Source organism: Haemaphysalis longicornis, unplaced genomic scaffold, assembly GCF_048455015.1.
Source record: "Haemaphysalis longicornis isolate Haplotype H1 unplaced genomic scaffold, Haemaphysalis longicornis Haplotype H1 scaffold_14, whole genome shotgun sequence".
Lineage (NCBI taxonomy): Eukaryota > Metazoa > Arthropoda > Arachnida > Ixodida > Ixodidae > Haemaphysalis > Haemaphysalis longicornis.
Genome location: NW_027526245.1, coordinates 30,458,191 through 30,476,129, shown reverse-complemented (window position 1 = coordinate 30,476,129; position 17,939 = coordinate 30,458,191). Strand labels below are relative to the sequence as shown.

Sequence of the window (17,939 nt, the reverse complement as noted above, 5' to 3'; positions counted from 1 at the left end):
AAACGCCCGATTTGGAGCGCACCTGCCATGCCTGAGGCCTGCTTTTAATCAAGATTGTTTTCTTGACTAGGGATTATGGCCTTGAGCTTGTGTTGAGCCAGAACTGCATTTAAATCCCGCCGTGCGCTGCACTTCAGGGCCTCCTATCCGGAGACGCAGGAGTGAACTGACTGAAAAAAGCAGGGCGTGGATGTTTGCACACAAACAATACCGCAGCGGCGATCTCTTTTGGGACACGCGACACCCAGCATAGCGCAGTCGCCCTGGGAAAAGACCGTTCTCCCCGCCGCGTTTTAAATGCAGAGCATTTCAGTAACTCACGATGTCACCCGCGTTGACGTCCGTAGGCGTCCGTAGTCGTAGTCCGCACCCCTCCTCCTACACTATATAAAAAAAATACTATCCGGCGCCTGGTTTCGATCCTTCGACCTTGCGGGCGGAACGCAATGTACATGGTGCTCTACCCACTGCGCCACAAAGCCGACACAGAACGGGACGCTACGAACGGGCCTTATATCGTTGACTCATTCAAATTACTGCTGACGAGCGCTCTCTCGTCAGCAGTTGCCACAAGTGGAACAACACTAACGTAACGCAAACTCCTTAACGTCGTGCGCCCCCGGCAATGCTCTGCATTTGATCGTGCCCCTCACGAGGGGGATGTTTCACTGCGTCTTCTCTCGGTCGCGGGACCCGGGGCGCCATCTGGCGGAGGCGCGGCACAACTCGTAGCACTTTGAAAAGATGCGGAGCCAGCCAACTGTGTGTGTGCCTGCCGCACTTGTACAAATGGCGAGTGGATTGGCTGTCCACAGAGCAAAGCTTTCGTGCAAGTAAGCCGTTGTTTTTACGCGAAACTTTTACTTGGATAGGCTGGCAAAAGCACGCAACTGGCTGGCGTCCACCGAACGCGCACCCACGCAAAAAAGTGTCTACAGCTGCTAAACTTTTGCCAACGCGTTCAGGGTCAATTTATAGCGCGCGTACATCCACAAGAATAAAACAAAAAAAATATTCAGTGAGCTTAGTTCTGTAGCATGAGACAGAGAAAAACGAACAGAAAGGAACACTTTGAGGGCACTTTTTCAGATAGTGCGACAAATGAAAAAGAAAGAAACCGGAAGAAACCGGCGAGAAGTCTACGTTTCCCACGCGCATGTCGTTTGAAATCCATATAGTTACACGTACGCACGCACGTCGTCGCGCGTTCTACCTAGCGCCATCAACTAATAGACAGACACTGCTGTGGCTGGCTCGAGCCACTCGAATACAAGACGAGCCATAAGCAAGCCAGTCGGAACGTCGAACTGCTTATTCTCCTCAAAAGGATTACACTCCCTTACATCCCGCTACATATCTAAGTCGTCGCTTTTGGAGAAACGAAGGCTCGCCGGTGCCGCACTCATGTCGACAAGGTTGTTTGCGGTGTTTGTCTGCTGCTTTTTCCCGCTCAGGCAGATCTAGCGCTATCCCGCAGCAGAGCTTCGCGTGATCCCGCGGAACCGTCGTTATGACGACGACGAACGGTACTTCGTCAGGCTTAACAGCTGCAAAATCGCCCTTCTATCGGAAAACCAGAAAGTGTTTATTGATTTAAACTTTAGCTGAGGGTTAGAATGGACAAATTTAAGACGAAATCAACAGCTTAGAACACGTCATCGGAAACGAGGGATTAGCGAAGAAAGCTGTTTTCGTTGCGAAGCGGGAGGGCTGGGCGGCGCCACGTTGGTCGACTCTACGTACGTAAACAACGTGAACACCGCACCGTAAAAATTCGAATCTTACGTCCGTAAGACTCACGTAGGACCTCGCGTTTTGAGCATGCGCACTAGTTACCCGTGAAAGTTCTACGTACGTGGGGCCTTTACATACGTAAAACTAAAACTCTCTATTGATTGTTGGGTTTAACGCGCCGACGTAACGCAGGCAATGAGGCGCGCCGTAGGGGAGGGCTCCGGATAATATTTCGATTACCTGGTGATCTTTAACGTGCGCCGAAATCTCGTACACACGGGCGTTTTTGTTTTTGCTGCAGAAAAGCGGCCGCCCGGCGTGGGAATCGAACCCTCGTGCTCGTGCTCAGAAGCACGCCTTAGCCACTGAGCCACCGCGGCGGGTCCCGCAAACTATTTAAATTACGTGAAGTCTTCTCAGCCAATCACAGAGTGGTTGTGCCATACAGGCTGTATTGTCGTTGAATAGCAAAGACAGGCCTACGCTATCATGTCCGCTGCATTTAATCCAGTTTTTCATTTCCCGCCGAGATTTATGCGCTTCCAGTAGAGAGGATTAGGGTTAACTTTAAAACAGGAGCTAGTAAACGTCATGAAACGTCAAAGTGACGAAAGCACACAACTGGTTTGTAAACCGGAAGCACCGGACCAAAACTGAAGGACAACCAGAAAAGACTTCCGCCGAATTCACAGTTCACAGCCAATTTAGTGCGTCGAGAAAAGGGTCCCTGCAGCTAAATGGTGCGACGCGCGGGATCTTTGATTCGCGTTCGGAACGACGCCAGGACGACAAGCTAAGATTACCACAGTTGGCCGACTAAAAGGCATAAATTACAAAGGGTGGCGCCCATGAACCGTCGCAGTGTAAACAAATGTCACGTGAGGCGACCCGACCAATGCTCATGACGACGGCACGGAACAATAGCAGAAAAGAATTCCCATAATCTCAACCCGTGCCCTGTGGCCCTAGTAGCTACGATGCCGTTTCACCGTACTTTCGTAGTTCGCTTAACCAGACGCCCAAGCCTCGGATTTAGGCAGCCGTGCGGAGTTTAATGTGGCAGGGCTGTATCAAGAACAAATTACTGGAAAACTACTACGGACGCTTACAACATGTCGAGGCCGTACCTTTCCCAGCACTAAGCCACCCGAGTTCTTCGAGAAAAACATTTCTCTGGGAAAAAAGTGTCTTAAGAAAAAATTCACACTTTGAAGGTGGTTGGAAAGCAAAGCTGTAAACGACACCCACAACAGTTGCCGTGCGATGTCACATAAATTCACACACGTGGCTCTACAAGTAGTGAAAATAGAGATTCTGCCTGCCGTCACCTAGAATTCGCAGGGGCGGCGTCCAGCAAGCCGAAGCGTCGGCCATGGCGCGGCTAGAGCGGGGGATTCCGCCGCTGTAGCCCAGACTTGCGTAGGCCCAAGGGTGAGACAGTGGAACCTAGCCATCCTGATGTGCTAGCTCGGGGCTACACCACCGCGTGACACAAGCGGGGACACCGAAACAGCAAGTGAGGATTGCGAGGAAGCTGAGGGAAATCTTATAATCGCTATTTATCAGAACCAGTTGCTTTTTTCGCCTTTCGTAATACCTATTAAAACCCAACCGAATTGGTTATAGAAAACGGGGTCCCATTCGTGACAAGCAGTGCGCAAAAGGTAGTGCGTGTTTAGTGGCCAGATGTCTGTATGTGGTCTCTGCACTTTGTTTAAGTGTCCTGCAAACCAATCTCTAACGTATCTTTATCGTACAACCACTTAATTCCGTCGTGTGCGGGTTTGCCAGGAGGTGCTGACGAATAATTTAACCGAGTCGTGCGAAGGAAGCGCGCAATTGACGCGACACTGCGCCTAAATAGGCCCAAAACAACCGTCGCTAAACCAGACGACAAAGACGGGTCGCGCTGATGGCCCGCCGGCGAGAGCACGCGGGGAACGCTGGGTAAATTTGCCGCGCCATCTACACTGTGCTCCGTGAGTTAAAACCGCCTTTTCCTTCGCAGCCGCGTTGGGAGTTTGTTGTCCCGCACGCCACGAAAAAACCGCTGGCTGGTAAAGGCAGAAAGGTTTGCTTAAACCGCGCATCTGAAGCGCAAAACAGAGTTTTGCCTACACGCCGACTACAGGGAACCCCCTGTAGCCGGCTGTAGGCGGCGGCCAGGATGGCCGCTAAAAGGAAGCCAACCAGAATAGGGACTGCGGCTCTGTTTGAAAGCACAACCTCGATTCCGCAAGTGTGAGAACGTTCCAAGCCCAAACATGCATGCATCTGCACGCACCAGCCCGTCTCTAGTGTACTATCGACATCCTGAGGAGATCCACTTCGTCTATCACCCGCCGCGGTGGCTCAGTGGCTAAGGCGTTGCGTTGCTGAGCACGAGGTCGCGGGTTCGATTCCCGGCCGCGGCGGCCGTTTTTCTGATGGAGGCGAAAAGCAAAAACGCCCGTGTGTACGAGATTTCGGCGCACGTTAAAGATCCCCAGGTGGTCAAAATTAATCCGGAGCCCTCCACTACGGCGCGCCTCATCGCCTGCGTTGCGTCGGCGCGTTAAACCCCACAATCAATCAAATCACTTCGTCTATCCCCTTTGCTCCGTCACATCAGCACCGCCCCACGTGGGACTGGCAGAACAGCCCTTTTCTTAGCTGCACACACTACACAAAGGATTTGTGTTCCTTCACCACAACCCTCAAACAACTCCACTATGCTTAAAGGAGCCATGAAGACAAAATACAAGTTGGGTTTATTAGAAAGACTGCTTAGTCCCGATAACAATGATACCAATATCATCGCAATCTTCGAACAAATAACGGAGATATTAAAGAAAACGTTTGAAGCAGTCGCGACCCCCTAGCCAATTTCCCGCAACTTTTCTATGACGTCACGGAACCTTGTTTGTGCGATTGGCGGCCGCCTAACTCGCCTGTCGCGACGACACATGACTGGACGTCTGTAATGGGGCCTCTAGTTCCATTTTACCGCATCACTTGAATGCTAACGTGCAGTTAACGCACTGAAAATTATGTTTTATTGTTGGCCCGTATGACGTCATTCTTGCTCATAACACGTCACTGTGGCGCAAAATTTGAAAGTTTTTAAATACTTCTTGCTTTTTTTTCGTTAAAAAAACATCTTTTGTGGCTCTAATGGAGCTGAGTGAGATACTGAATCCTCGTTCTTTCAAATTAAACAAAGTTGTATTTTCTCTTCATGGCTCCTTTAAAACCCTGATTGTTTTTTTTTGGGGGGGGGGGGGAGGGCACAGGAAAATGTTTTACATGGATATCCGTGTGGTTGAGGATGTACAAGTGCCTCAGACCTATAAAGAAACAAAAATGACTTACGGGCTTGGACAAACCGCTCTACGAGCGCCTTGCAAAGCTTCACCAGGTACGCGGGTGCGGAGTGCTTCCTGAAATAGAACGAAAGGAAATCCACACGTCAGCGCGCTTAACGTGAACTCCGACAAACAGCATGGGGGCAAAATATTCTGCAATTACGGCCTTCAGTACCTGTAAAATGGTACAAGGCCAGCCCTTGTCGTAACGAATCGCTCTTCGCCCTCTCAGAGGGCGAACTTCCCTATCTTGCAAGAAGGAAGGTGGCCACCTTCATGGGCCGCAGCTGCGTCCAAGACACTGCTTCGAGGTGTACCGAACCCCCGTCGACATGTTGGCTATGCAAAGTTCTGCTGCCAATGGTTTTGAGGGGGCAAAGTTCCTCAATGTGCCAAGGACTCTGTTGACGCCATCGCAAGATGCAAGTTAGGCCGGTTAAACCGCAGCGCTTACGGCCGATTGTGAACTTTTTTCTTGAGAATCGATTACGCCTAGTTTTATCGGACAAATGAGAGTCCTTTGATGTTATTTTTTTTGGAAAGATCCTCGCCGCCACAGGAAAAGTGTTCAAACCTTCCAAAGACCAGGCCGTTGTGTTATCGAATGTCACTAATCCGGCCAGCTCAAGTGAGGCACTAAAAGGTGCAGCGAGTATGGAGCTTAGTGTGCTTTTCTTGTTCAAGACGCATAATTCCAGAATGCCGTTCACGGCCATTGTGTCCGAACGCCACACCTTGCAATATGAACTTTCGGGATAGCTTCAGAAGCACCTCACTGCCTTGTCACTGCGGTGCCATTCGGCGTCTCTGGGTTTTAAAGGGGCCCTACCCAGGGTTCCAAAAGTTGCGATTTTACGTGCACAATCGCTGCGATTTTACGTGCGCTAACGAAGGAACGCCCTTCCCTAAACATGGTTTAAACGGACACTGAAGTGAACTTGTGAAGCTCCCGTTTTCGCTTGCACTGGGTATACTCGCTCGAACGAACACACATTTCATCGTTTATCCAGGCGATAAGGTGGTATTTATTTTATAAAGCTCAAAAGAATCTGCGCAGTTTGCGGCGGTTGCAGCAACTAAGCGCAGGGACGTCAGGTAAAGCTGCTACGTGATTGGACGATGTCCAAGAGTAGCATCCAACAAGTTTACGTCTCGGTTCTCTGTAACAACATGCTTAGCATCAGACGTTATCGTTGGCCGGGCATTATCGATATCTCAGTAATCGCCGCACCGCACCTTTGTCATATTGTCGGCTTTAAAATGCCTCAGATAAGCCTACCAGGACGGCATAAAATCGTAGCAATCCCTAGCCGAGGGCCACGCAGTGGATGAACGCCATCCGCGTCACTGCAGACGCTGAAATGCCATGCGGTTTTCCCCCATCTTTGGAGCTTGCCACACTCATGCCTGCACAGCCAAAAGCGTGTTAGCACCAGGCCAAGGGAGTGCTGATTCTCGGCTGTGCCCACTGCCCGCAAGCAGTCGGTGCTATGGAAACAGCACGCCTTTCAGGCTATTCCCCTTACGTCCAGTTTCTTGGGTGGAGGATTGCCCAAGTCAGTTCTTGAGTGAGAGACTTTCTGATAAGTACCAATTCGCGATGATATACGATATAAACAAGAAAAGCACACACTCGGATGTCCTGAAGAGCCCTAGATTTCTGCTCGCGCGCCACCTATTTCGCTACTTTTGGACTTGGAACATGGCCTCCCAGATGAACCCACGCGCGTTTTGCTCCGGCCGATATAGATGGGGCGTGGCCGCATCTTTCACCGCACCGCGGCGCTTCCACCCATGCGTCAAATATTCCGCATCAGCTTGGCGAAAGCGACAGAACACGAGTTTTCGCAGCTTGCAGTTAAACGGAGTGCAGCAGCGAGCTTTCAATTGACAGGGACAAGACAACAGGGCTTCACCAATTATTTCATTATTGCTGACTTTCTAATTATTAAGAGGCCCGCAAAGTACAAAATTTGGCAGCGATCATTCGAGCGAAGCACAGTCTGTTATGGCGCACTCAGCTGTGGATTCGCGTCGGTAGTTCATTTTTTAAATAGAGAAGCTCCTTCGTTTTTCCCCTACACATCATTTACATGGGTGGCTACTTGTATAAATATCTGTCGCATAAATAAAGTTTTCTGAAGGATTCAGACACAATGTTGTTGGTAGTTGCAGGTCGCGATAGCTTTGTTTTCTCGGGGTCTTTTAACGCAGGCTTTAAAAAATCAAAGGCTCGCATATCCGACACAAAGCAACCGTGGCACGTTCAAGCACCACCGTTCTTTGCAGTGCCATGAGTATTTGCCAGGTTTTCAGAAGCGCTTCGTGGTCTAATCAGCATTTATGCGCGGAAATTAAAAACAGGTAATCATGGTCTATAATAACAATATCATAGTATTGTTACCATGCCATACCAATACCACTACGGTAATAACAATACCAATATTATAATAGAAAGAAGCTCCGGAATTATCACGCCAGCTGCGACTTAATGCATGTTGGCAATTGTTTCCATATGCTATACGCTAATACGATGTTTTTCTTTCCTTTCAAAGGCGCCACGGAGTGCAGGCATGCTTCAGACGAGCTCCTGCTACTCAGTGCAGTTATCCCAGTTAGCTAGGACGCAACTCTGTGAGCAATCATCGGACTCTCCAAGTGAGAAGAACACACAGAGATCAAGCGCTGACTGGTACGTGGACTGTAACCACAATAACTGATCACCCGAGAGTGCGACGTGGCCGAAGCCCCAGCTCGCCAGGCAGCAGCTCCGCGGTGCACGTTGCACTCGTGGCCGCTCGCTACTGCTGCAACATGCAATGGCCGGAGGGAGGGATGACCCAAGAAGGAGAGGAGGAGATGCAGGACGAAACGCCAGAGGCCGTAGACCAAGGCGAAAACAACGCCGTCAAAGTAAGTTTCGATGCAGACAGCGGAAGAACAGTCTACCAAACGCTGTGGATAAAAGACGTCCACAGACGCAGCGCAGCCAAGAAGAAAAAAGAAGAGGAGGGAGAGTCCAAAACCGCTGCAGGAATCAACAGCCCATCGAAAGTTGCCGGCAACTCCAGTACGAGCATCGACAAACCACCCAGAAGAATGGTGAAATCCACGGGCAACAGGTCACCACCTTTGCCGGAGACCGACTACAAAATAGTCTTCAGACCAACTCCCGGGCTTCACCTCGCTAAATGGAAGGACTCCGTCGCTGCCCTCGCAATGGAAAAACATACCGCTTCGAGACTTTGTAAACAAAGTGGTGACTCAAGTTCAGTGGGCCCAAAATCTGCTTGTGGCAAGCACAGCGCACGAGGATATGATCGACGGCCTCACAGCCATCAGACAACTCCAGGTAGGCCCGAACCTGTGCACCTGTACTGCCTATCTCAAACCAGTGCCCAACACGAGTGCGGGCGTAGTTGTAGGAATTACAGATTGGCTAACCAATGACAACATAATGGACTACATATCGGCAGAACGCCATGAAATTGTATCAGCCAGACGACTGGGAAACTCGTCAGCGGTCATAATACACTTCGAGGGGCCACATGTGCCTTTTTACATAAAGGTACTCGGAACAATAGCCAGATGCCACCCCTACTGTAAATCTGTGCAATACTGCAGGCATGCGGAGATATTGGACATAGGCAGGATGTTTGCGCTTCGCCAAAACAAGACCTGTGCTCAAAGTGTGGAAAGAAACCCGAAAACGGAAAACACGACTGCAACTCGACTTGCAAGAGCCCTGCAACTTACCGCATGAGACCGCCAGTAACGAGTGCAGGCACCGGTTAAAATTACCCCTACCCCAGCTTCGCACCAGGCAGGCATGGGACCAAACCGTGGAAAAAACCCCCCGGTCAATGGCTCCCTCAGAGACCAACTGCAACTCATTTAGCCTAAAAAGTGCCATGGCCGCAACGGGGGTGCCCTCAGGCATTCTGAAAGAAAGCAATTGCGAGTCGTCCTCTTCCACCAATTCGAGATCAAGGTCACACTCTCGCTCAAGTCAAAGGATCCGTAAAGAGTCGCGATCGCCATCATGATCGCTCTCCAGGCGTAGATCATACGCACATTGGGACACAAATGAAGGAGATGTGCACAAAGTGGTGTTCTCAGACGAACACTTCCCTCCCCTTGCCCAACTCTCCTGTCCTTCTAGTACCTGCACTAGCAAAAAAGGACGAGATGCACCCGATTGGGCAGCTGCCTTCGAAGCACTCAGGCGTAACGCTGAAGAGAACACGCGAATTATTAAAGAATTGATGAAAGAACATGCGCTTACGAGATCGTACATGGAAGAAATGCTGAAGGAAATAAAGGAAATGAAATTGCACCAAGCTGGACAAGACAAAGAAGTCAACAAGATGAAGCAGGATCAGGGCATGTTCCAGCAGATGGCTATACAAACGTTCGAGCAAATCCAAACACAAATTCAGAATATTAACACCACCCTCAAAGAAAACCAGGAAACCCAAAGAAAAATTCAGGACACATTGGCCACTATCATGAATGACAAGACCGAACGAGATTGAAGAGTTACCACCATAACAGAAAAGGACTAAGCTCGTAAAAAGCTCAAAAGCTACCCGGGAAGAGAAGCAAGAATGGAGGAGACGTTAGACGACGACGACGTATAGCCCCTCTCAAAACTTCGACGACGAGAGCGCGGATCGACAACTCAAAATTTCACAATGGAACTGTAGAACAATTAGGTTAAAGAGACAATCTCTCACAGATAACTGAAAAGGAAAAACCGGACATCCTGGCCCTTCAAGAGACAGGGACAGACTCATTAACAATGCGGGGATACGAAACGCTCATAACAGAAGGCAGGACCCGCACAGCCATCCTAACTTTGAAATATCCACCGACGCAGCAGCATTCCGTCCAACATAGTATTGAAAACACCGTTGTTGAAATTTTCCCTCCAAAGAAAAATCAGAAGAGCCTGTTTATATTGAATATATACAGCCCGCCCTCGGTCCAACTAGGGGACCTTGACAACCTCATTCGATCCGTCTTGAAAGTGACAAAATGCCTTAAACTTATAATGGTTGGGAACATCAACGCACCCACGTAGCATGGGGATATACCCGAACTCTAAAGAAAGGGGCTGAAGTCCACAATGTGGCCCACCTCACCCTGTGGAACGACACACAATACCCCACCAGAATCGGCAATAGAGTGTCGAAAGACACCAGCCCTGATCTCGTTTTCGGAAATACCACATGTATAATTGGAGAGGCTACATAAATTGGGCAGTGACCACCACTTAGTCCAACTGAGCCTCAACCGTCCCAACAACCGAACACCCACCAGAGTGGGCAAAGCAAGAATCACGGATTGTAAAGCCTTCAGAGAGGAAGACTAAGATGACGAGGAAAATGCTTTGGATGACCTAGTAAAGTGGACAAAAAGCCTGGTGGAAAGGGCCAACAAATACACAAAAGAAATTCAACTGACAATAGATAATCCAGCAGTGGACCCTCACCTTCTGCACATCTGGGAGGCCCGTCGCAGCCACAGCCGGAGGTGGATGAAACAGAAGTGTAATAGGAAGCTAAAACTCCGTATTGCAAATGCAACAAAGCAAGCGGAAGAATACGCAAATCAATTGGCTCGACAGAACTGGAATCAACTATGTGACAGGCTACAAGGGACTCTTAGTACAAGGGGCACTTGGAATATTCTGAGATCCCTCATGCTTCGAAAATAACGAAAACTAATCATCCATTAGAAAACACGTCGCACGCCTTATTCACAATTTCCCAGGGACAGAACAGGACGTCCTCCAAGCGACGAAAGAAAAGTTCCTTGGAAATAATAGCGTCACGTCCGCGCCACCCGCCGTTACCAATCTGGACTACAGAGGGACCCCCAACCCCGAGTTAGACCGACCATTCGCCAGGTGTGAGCTGGACGCCGCTCTGGCCAAACTCACAAGAAACACCACCCCGGGAAGTGATAAGGTGACGAACAAATTACTGCGTAATACAAACGAAGATATGCAGAACAAAATACTAGAAAAATCAACGATGTATGGGAGCAAGGCAGGCTCTCGGACAGGTGGAAACATGCCGACGTCACAATGATTCCGCAACCAAACAAACCCGTCGTAATATCTAACCTCAGACACATGTCAGTGACGTCGTGCTTGGGTAAACTAATGGAGCATATGGTTCTCAATAGACTCACCTGCGATATCGAAGAATCACCAGAACACAGAGGACGATTTCCGGACAACATGTATGGCTTTCGCCCCCACTTGTCAACCCAGGATATCCGTGTACAAATTAAAGAAGTGATTGACAACCTGAGTACCACGCAAAAAAGCGCCATTCTTACCTTAGACGTCAAGGGAGCGTTTGACAATGTGTCGCATGCAGCCATACTCGAAAATCTCCAGGAACCTCAATGTGGAGAGAAAGCCTATAACTATGTAAGAGACTTTCTATCCTCACGCACGGAAACTGCAAGTCTAGGAGCCCTACAGAAGGAAAAATTCTACGTACCAGCAAAAGGAACACCTCAAGGCTCAGTGATCTTGCCTTTATTATTCAACCTCGCAATGATCAAATTTCCAGAATCACTCCCAGGGATTCGACACTTTGACACTCTATCTATGCGGATGGTATTACTTGACGACAGGGTCAACCGGCACACAACGGGATGCACTACAGGAAGCAGTAAACCACACGGAACAATACCTCAGGAATTGTGGCCGTTCCGTAGCTCCGGAGAAATCAGCACTTATAATACTAAAGAAACAGACAAGAGGACGACCACCACCGGAGTCCCTCAACCACGAAGTGACGCTTCATAGGTTCGTCATACCAAAAGTGGACACGCTGAGATTTTTGGGACTTGTCTTCCAAAAAGACGGCGCGGGATCAGCCCCTGTCCAAAAATTACAGTCTACCCTCTCCCATGTCGCCCACCTGATCAAAAGAGTGACCAGCAAAAAACACGGGCTAAAAGAAGACGCAATAAGGATGATGCAGGCACTAAGTCGAATCACTACGGAACCCCTTACCTAGGACTAAAAACAGCAAAAAAAGAAAAAAATAAACATTTTAATTCGACAAACATACAAGTTGGCGCTTGGATTAGCGGCCAAGAACTCAACCGAAAAACTCGTGCAACTAGGGGTGCATAATACGTGGGACGAACTGACAGAAGCGCACCGGGCAAGCCAACTGGAACGGCTGAAGCTCAAAAACGGGCAGAGCTACCTTGTTCCGGCCAAACTATCAGAGCCCAATAGAAACAGAAAGCCAAAAATGATGCATCCCCCTCGATTTAAGGTTTCACATCGAAGTGGCAAGCATCCTACGAAACATGCCCCCCGTCTACCACAAGAAGCGTCACGAAGCGAGAGCGAAAGCACTGCACAGGTCCTACAGAAACGATCAAAACTCAAGATACGTCGATGCGGTAGTGTATCCAAGCCAAATAAATAAACGAGCCCATACAATAAGCGTTGTAGACTTCAAAAGTTCCCACCTATCATCGGCAACAATCAAGACGGGAGACACGGACTCGGCGGAGGAGGCAGCGGTTGTGCTTGCCGTCACCACAGTGCCGGAAACCAAAGAGCGAATCACTGTGCTCACGGACTCGCAAGCGGCCTGCAGAAATTACAAAAAAAAAGAATTTCTGAAGCGGCGCTTCGAATATTATCCAAGTCTTTCCAAGCACGCCGAAACCCAAGAGACATATACAGCGTGTGGACACCGGGGCACGAGTCTCTAGAAGGTAACGCAGTGGCCGACGCCGTAGCCCGAGACCTCTCACACTGGGCAGTTTCCTCGACGGGAACACAAGTCTTGCCAGTGATGCCACACAGCCATCCCATTGCCAAACGAAGCAAAGACATCTTGGAACACCTCAGGCTTACAAGAAGGAAATACCCACCTCCACACCCAAAGCTCACCAGAGAAGAATCAACACTACTACGAAGACTTCAGACAAATTCCTTCCCACATGCCACACAATTGCATATGATGTACCCCACATTATACAGCTTCGAATGCCAGTTCTGCAGCGGAACGCCCAACACCCTATACCACATAGTGTGGGAGTGTAAGGGCGTCAAGGAACTACCGGAGGTCGTGGCGCCATCACCGGACCAGTGGGAGGCCGTGCTGACCAGCGCGCTCATGGAGGACGAGCGTGGTTTGGTGAACAGGGCTCTCCGTGCTGCGGCAGGCCATGGCATCCCGGACTAGGGACGCCAACCAAAGGAGGCCATCACCTCAAGACCAATGCAGGAGATCATCCTCCGCTCCTTTACCTTTTGTGGCAAATAAACGGTTATACTACTACTACTTTCAAAGCTGCGCACGGAAAAGGTCCAGTTGGGTTCACACGAATTGTTATTGCAACGATTCCATGTTCTAAATCCGCTGTATATGTTTTATTTTTTAAGGTCACTTTTTTATTTTTCTGTTTTGGTTGGTGTTGTTATATTCCATTCCACAAATTATCTACTTCACGCCGTGTCAACAAAATTATTCTTTGTTCCGAAAATGCTGCGCGTTGCAAGGTTGGTCCGTTTTCCAGTTTTCTTATTTGTGTTTCCATTAATTCTTTCCGGGAAATATTTTTTATCCTTGTTTTGTGGGGAAATGTATAGCACGCATATTTATTTTACGCTGTAAGTTAAATTTTATGTATTGTTGCTAGGTTCTGTATTTTATTTTTTTTAGGATAATATGACCCAATTTTAGCGATTATATCCGTTCAAATCACCAGTTTTTCATTTCCGTGCCGCAGAGAGGCGTCACACCATTGGTCCATTTTCACAATTTTTTTAAATTCACGTTTTTGCCACTCGTTTAGCGGTTCTATTACTTTTGTCGTCGTTTTGTGAAGGAGATGTTTAAGATGCAAATTCGTGATTTTCTTGTTAAATTTTATACTTTTTGATTTTTGCTGGTTTCTGTATTTTTTAAATTACGTCCGAAAAAATATCTTTCTTTGTTGGAAACGATGTTGGAAATATCGTTATTTCTTACAAGTATGCGTTTCTGCGGAAATTCAGGGCGCTACTGTACTGTTATTGCCGTGGTAGAACTCGATAAATAACGCTACGCATTTAAAGCTTGGCATTAAGAGTTTTCCGAGCTGTGCACGTCCGCTGTGGAAGCAACCAGCAACGACAGACTGCTTTCTCGTAATTGCGACTGTATGGCTCATGGCATTAAGTGCGAATGCACTTCTTAAGCGACCCTGAACCTGCGTCCACCGGCGATGTCCGAATAGCATACCCACGTGGGGGATTGGCCAGGAATCTCCTCGTCTTCCTTGGCAACGGGGGGGAGATGGGCGCGCGCTGCCTGGCCGCTGACATGGCACATACCCACGGGGGGATTGGCCAGGAATCGGGCGTAAGAAGGGCTAATGCACCCGCTTAAAAGAGTACTGACACGAAATTTCAAAGCTGAGATCCGCTCTAGCAATCAAGTACAACGACAACACAAATAGGTGTCTGTGAATAAATGCATCTTTCTTTCTTTGTAGTTGTGTGTGTGTGTGTGATCTCTCTTTCGCGAACATTACCGAACCGCGCAAATTCAACTCGTGCATTCGCACTTTCACATTCTTCCCCTCGGGGAAATGCGGGGAATTTTTTTACAGGTATACATCTGAGAGGAAGGCCCGAGGGAGCGGTGTTAAGGTCCCACCTGGTCCCATTTAAACGGTGGGGAGGGGGGGGGGCGGTGCCTGGAAGGTGTCAAATTCTCGCCTCTTCAAATGAAAGGCACTTCCATAGCCGGTGTTCTAAATCGACATCTTTTCGTAAATACACTCGCACCATGACGAGCAAAACGGCACCATAGGTATGCCGCGCAAAACCGCATCCACAGGAATCCAAGCCGGTCCAATCTGATGGACAATATATTGGGATTCCTCGATTGACGCCCGTCCGCCATTCCAGCCGTGCAGGGTGAAAGACATGTATGCGTTGGCGCCGCCATTTTCGGTCACTCGCTCGCCGCCGCCCCAAGTCACTGTAGCAAGACCGCGCCATTATTTTCGCCGCAACACGGTTCACTCGAGAAGCTTATCTAGTTTTCTTTACTGGGTCTTGCGGGAAAATAAAACAACGGCGCACTGAGCACTTTGACCCAATAGCGGCGGCGCGGTACCGCTCAAAGGAGGTCTCCACACTGTACGGCGGCGCTGGCACAGAAGCACTTTACGATGATGATGGTGATGATTAGAGGCCCTCCCTTTGTATCGGGATGTCGGTTGCCTTTGTTGTTTGTCCTGCCCTTTATTCCACGCATGCTGTAAAACGGGAAGGGCAAGGGGGATGTCTTGTAGGTGGGAGTTCCGCTTCGGGTCTCAGGCTCCTATACTGTTGCTTACCAAAACCGAAGGCACAAAGCTCACGCTTACATAACGATAGAGTAAACTGCCGCGACGTTTCCACGGCTAAACGGTAATCTATCTCGTACATAAGTGCCTTTCTCTTCAAAGCACAGGTGTTCAGCTATCCCATCGTTAAGGGTGGCGTGGATACCGCAGTCAGTGAAACCAAGGGAGATAGTTTAAGTTGATAGGACTGAATACTAATATTAATAGTTTTATTCCAACACAGATCGTGCGCAGCCAGGCGAAAAGCGCCGTAAAAAGAGCTCGTCAATGTAGCCCATCCTTTAACTTAGCAGCGTCCAATAAGTTTATTAGTCGTTAGTGCATTTAAGAAGAAATGAATGCTAATAATAGGTTTTTTAGTGCTCAGAACGGGTGGAGCCAATAAGCGTAAATAGCTGCAAAAAGCGCTCATATGCCATTGCAGCCGATACCCAACTTTAGAAGCGCCCGACAAGTATACGTAGTCAAGAAGCCAACACATCTGTCTAGACTTCGTTTCACCGCACATATCCGTCACAACACCACCAAAACATTCAAAGCGCCGAAGCAAACACGCCAAAAACAACGGGAGGCTGCGGGATCAAATGCACCGGCTCATTCCACTAACGAGGGGAGCGCCGAGTGGTGCAACCATCCGTCCAGCTGCCCCGTCCCTACATCAAAAAGAAGGATAACGGCGCTACCGCTGTTATCAGCCCATTAAGGGAGTTGAGACAGGGGGATCACTTTAGGCGAGGAGGAAAGAGGCTGTGACGAGTACAGCGGCTTCACCGGAAAGAGAACTGGGGAGGTTAGACATATACAGCTTCGTTGTTACATCACTAAACATATACAGCTTCGTTGTTACATCACTAAGCATGTTACACCACTCCGTTTCACTGAGCAATAGTAATTTTGTTTGTTGACGGTGCCTAGAGTGATAATCGGCTCTTGTTCAATTAATAACGGAACATGTTGAGAAAACTTAAGAAAGCATTTAGAGAGAAGATGTAATAGTGTTTAATAATTTCGAGTAACCCCTGGCTGATATTTTGCCCGGGTTCTGTTTTGTGCCTACACATGCAGAACTCCAGCATAAAAATGTGAAGAGTTGATGAAAGGCCATTGCATATCCTGCGTGAAGAGATAACGCTTCCTATGAACCTTCTGATCATGAATAAGAATCCATTCACTTACAAGAGCACAAGAACAAGGACAGGAGCGTTGCCACGGACGGCCAGCTGGCTGCCCAGTGTAAAAAATGTGCCTCGGCAAACCCGTGTCATCCTCTGTACGACGAAACAACTGTCCTGTATTTCCATCGCTCAAGCCTGACAAGAGAAATTGTGGAAGCGGCAGCGATTGCACGGTCTGGTTATCAATTTGTCAGCAGGCCGTCTTTAGCCTTATCAAAACTTGGGCCGATTTCTTGTAGGCGGTACGTGACTGTTTCTTGTTTCGCCCACCGTTTTTATGTTTTCCTTTCCTTCCTCCTCTCTTCACGCTAGCCAGACGTGTTTATATGCGCTGGTCCTGCAATACACATTTTGTTTAAAGTTAGCGCTTGTTCTGTGTACGCTTCGTCCTATGTTTGGTGTTTTTTACCGCGCTTGTTTTCTGTGTGACTATGAACCAACACGCCTTATCCTTTTCCCCTCTGAATTCATCGGTTTCACTGAATTTTGAATTAAAGAAAGTTCAGCGGGTGCTGATATTCACTAAATGCATTTCTTTGCACGTTCATGTTTTTACAATTATTCTACAGCCTTTTAATAAACTCGTCAAGTGACTAGTGCGTGAGTGAGATTGGTATACATTGTTGCTTCGTAATGCGTATGCATGCAAGGAAAGGCTAGTTTGGTTGAAGTCCTACACAGAAACAAGAGGGTCCGACGTCACAACGTTAATCGCGTGGCCGCAGCGATACCAACAAAGTTTTGTGGCAGATTGCGCGCGTTTCCACGGAGCATTCCGCAAAGTCGGGTCAACACCCCGATTTTAGTGGAGCCTTTTCGCCTCGAGCATCACGGGTTGTGTGTCACGGACAGACCACAGTCAGGCCTGGACAGCCGATCCGAATCGACGTTCACCTTAGGTATTCCCATCTGGCAGTTTCAATGTGTCACAAACTCGAGCGTACGGCGCCTAAAAGTAGTGTATATTTTTTTTTCATTTTATTGTACAGCACTTAATTCGTGTTAAAGTCATCCGATTCATTCAGTTCGGTTCGACTCACCCCGAGAAAATGCTGGAACTCTCTCGAACGAAGCGGCAGTAACGCGATCACTCGCCGGCTCGCCGGCAAAAAAAATACCAAAATAAAAGCTCCGCCGCTCAGTTTCACCGCGCAGCTTCGAGTTCTTTCGAGGGAGCGCGCGCGTTCTTGCCAGTGCTAAAGCGCGCCGTTGATTCCAGAAGGGAGAAAGAGCGAAGTTGTTCCGTCGACGGCGGCGGGCGCGTTGTGTGTTGTGCCCTCTCTCTCCGCGCCAGCACAGT

The 17,939-nt window shown here is 48.8% G+C and overlaps 1 protein-coding gene across 1 annotated transcript in view; it reads right to left on the bottom strand.

Annotated features, from left to right (window-relative positions):
• LOC144165223 (uncharacterized) overlaps positions 1 to 16,763 on the bottom strand; it is a 47,959-nt gene extending 31,196 nt beyond the window's left edge. The window contains exons 1-2 of the mRNA XM_077695339.1: positions 16,641 to 16,763; positions 5,086 to 5,153 (exon numbers count right to left, since the gene is read on the bottom strand). Of these exons, the coding sequence (XP_077551465.1) occupies positions 5,086 to 5,153; positions 16,641 to 16,729 (157 nt within the window). The 5' untranslated portion in view covers positions 16,730 to 16,763. The remainder of the gene's footprint in view (positions 1 to 5,085; positions 5,154 to 16,640) is intronic.
• Between the last annotated feature and the right edge of the window lie 1,176 nt (positions 16,764 to 17,939).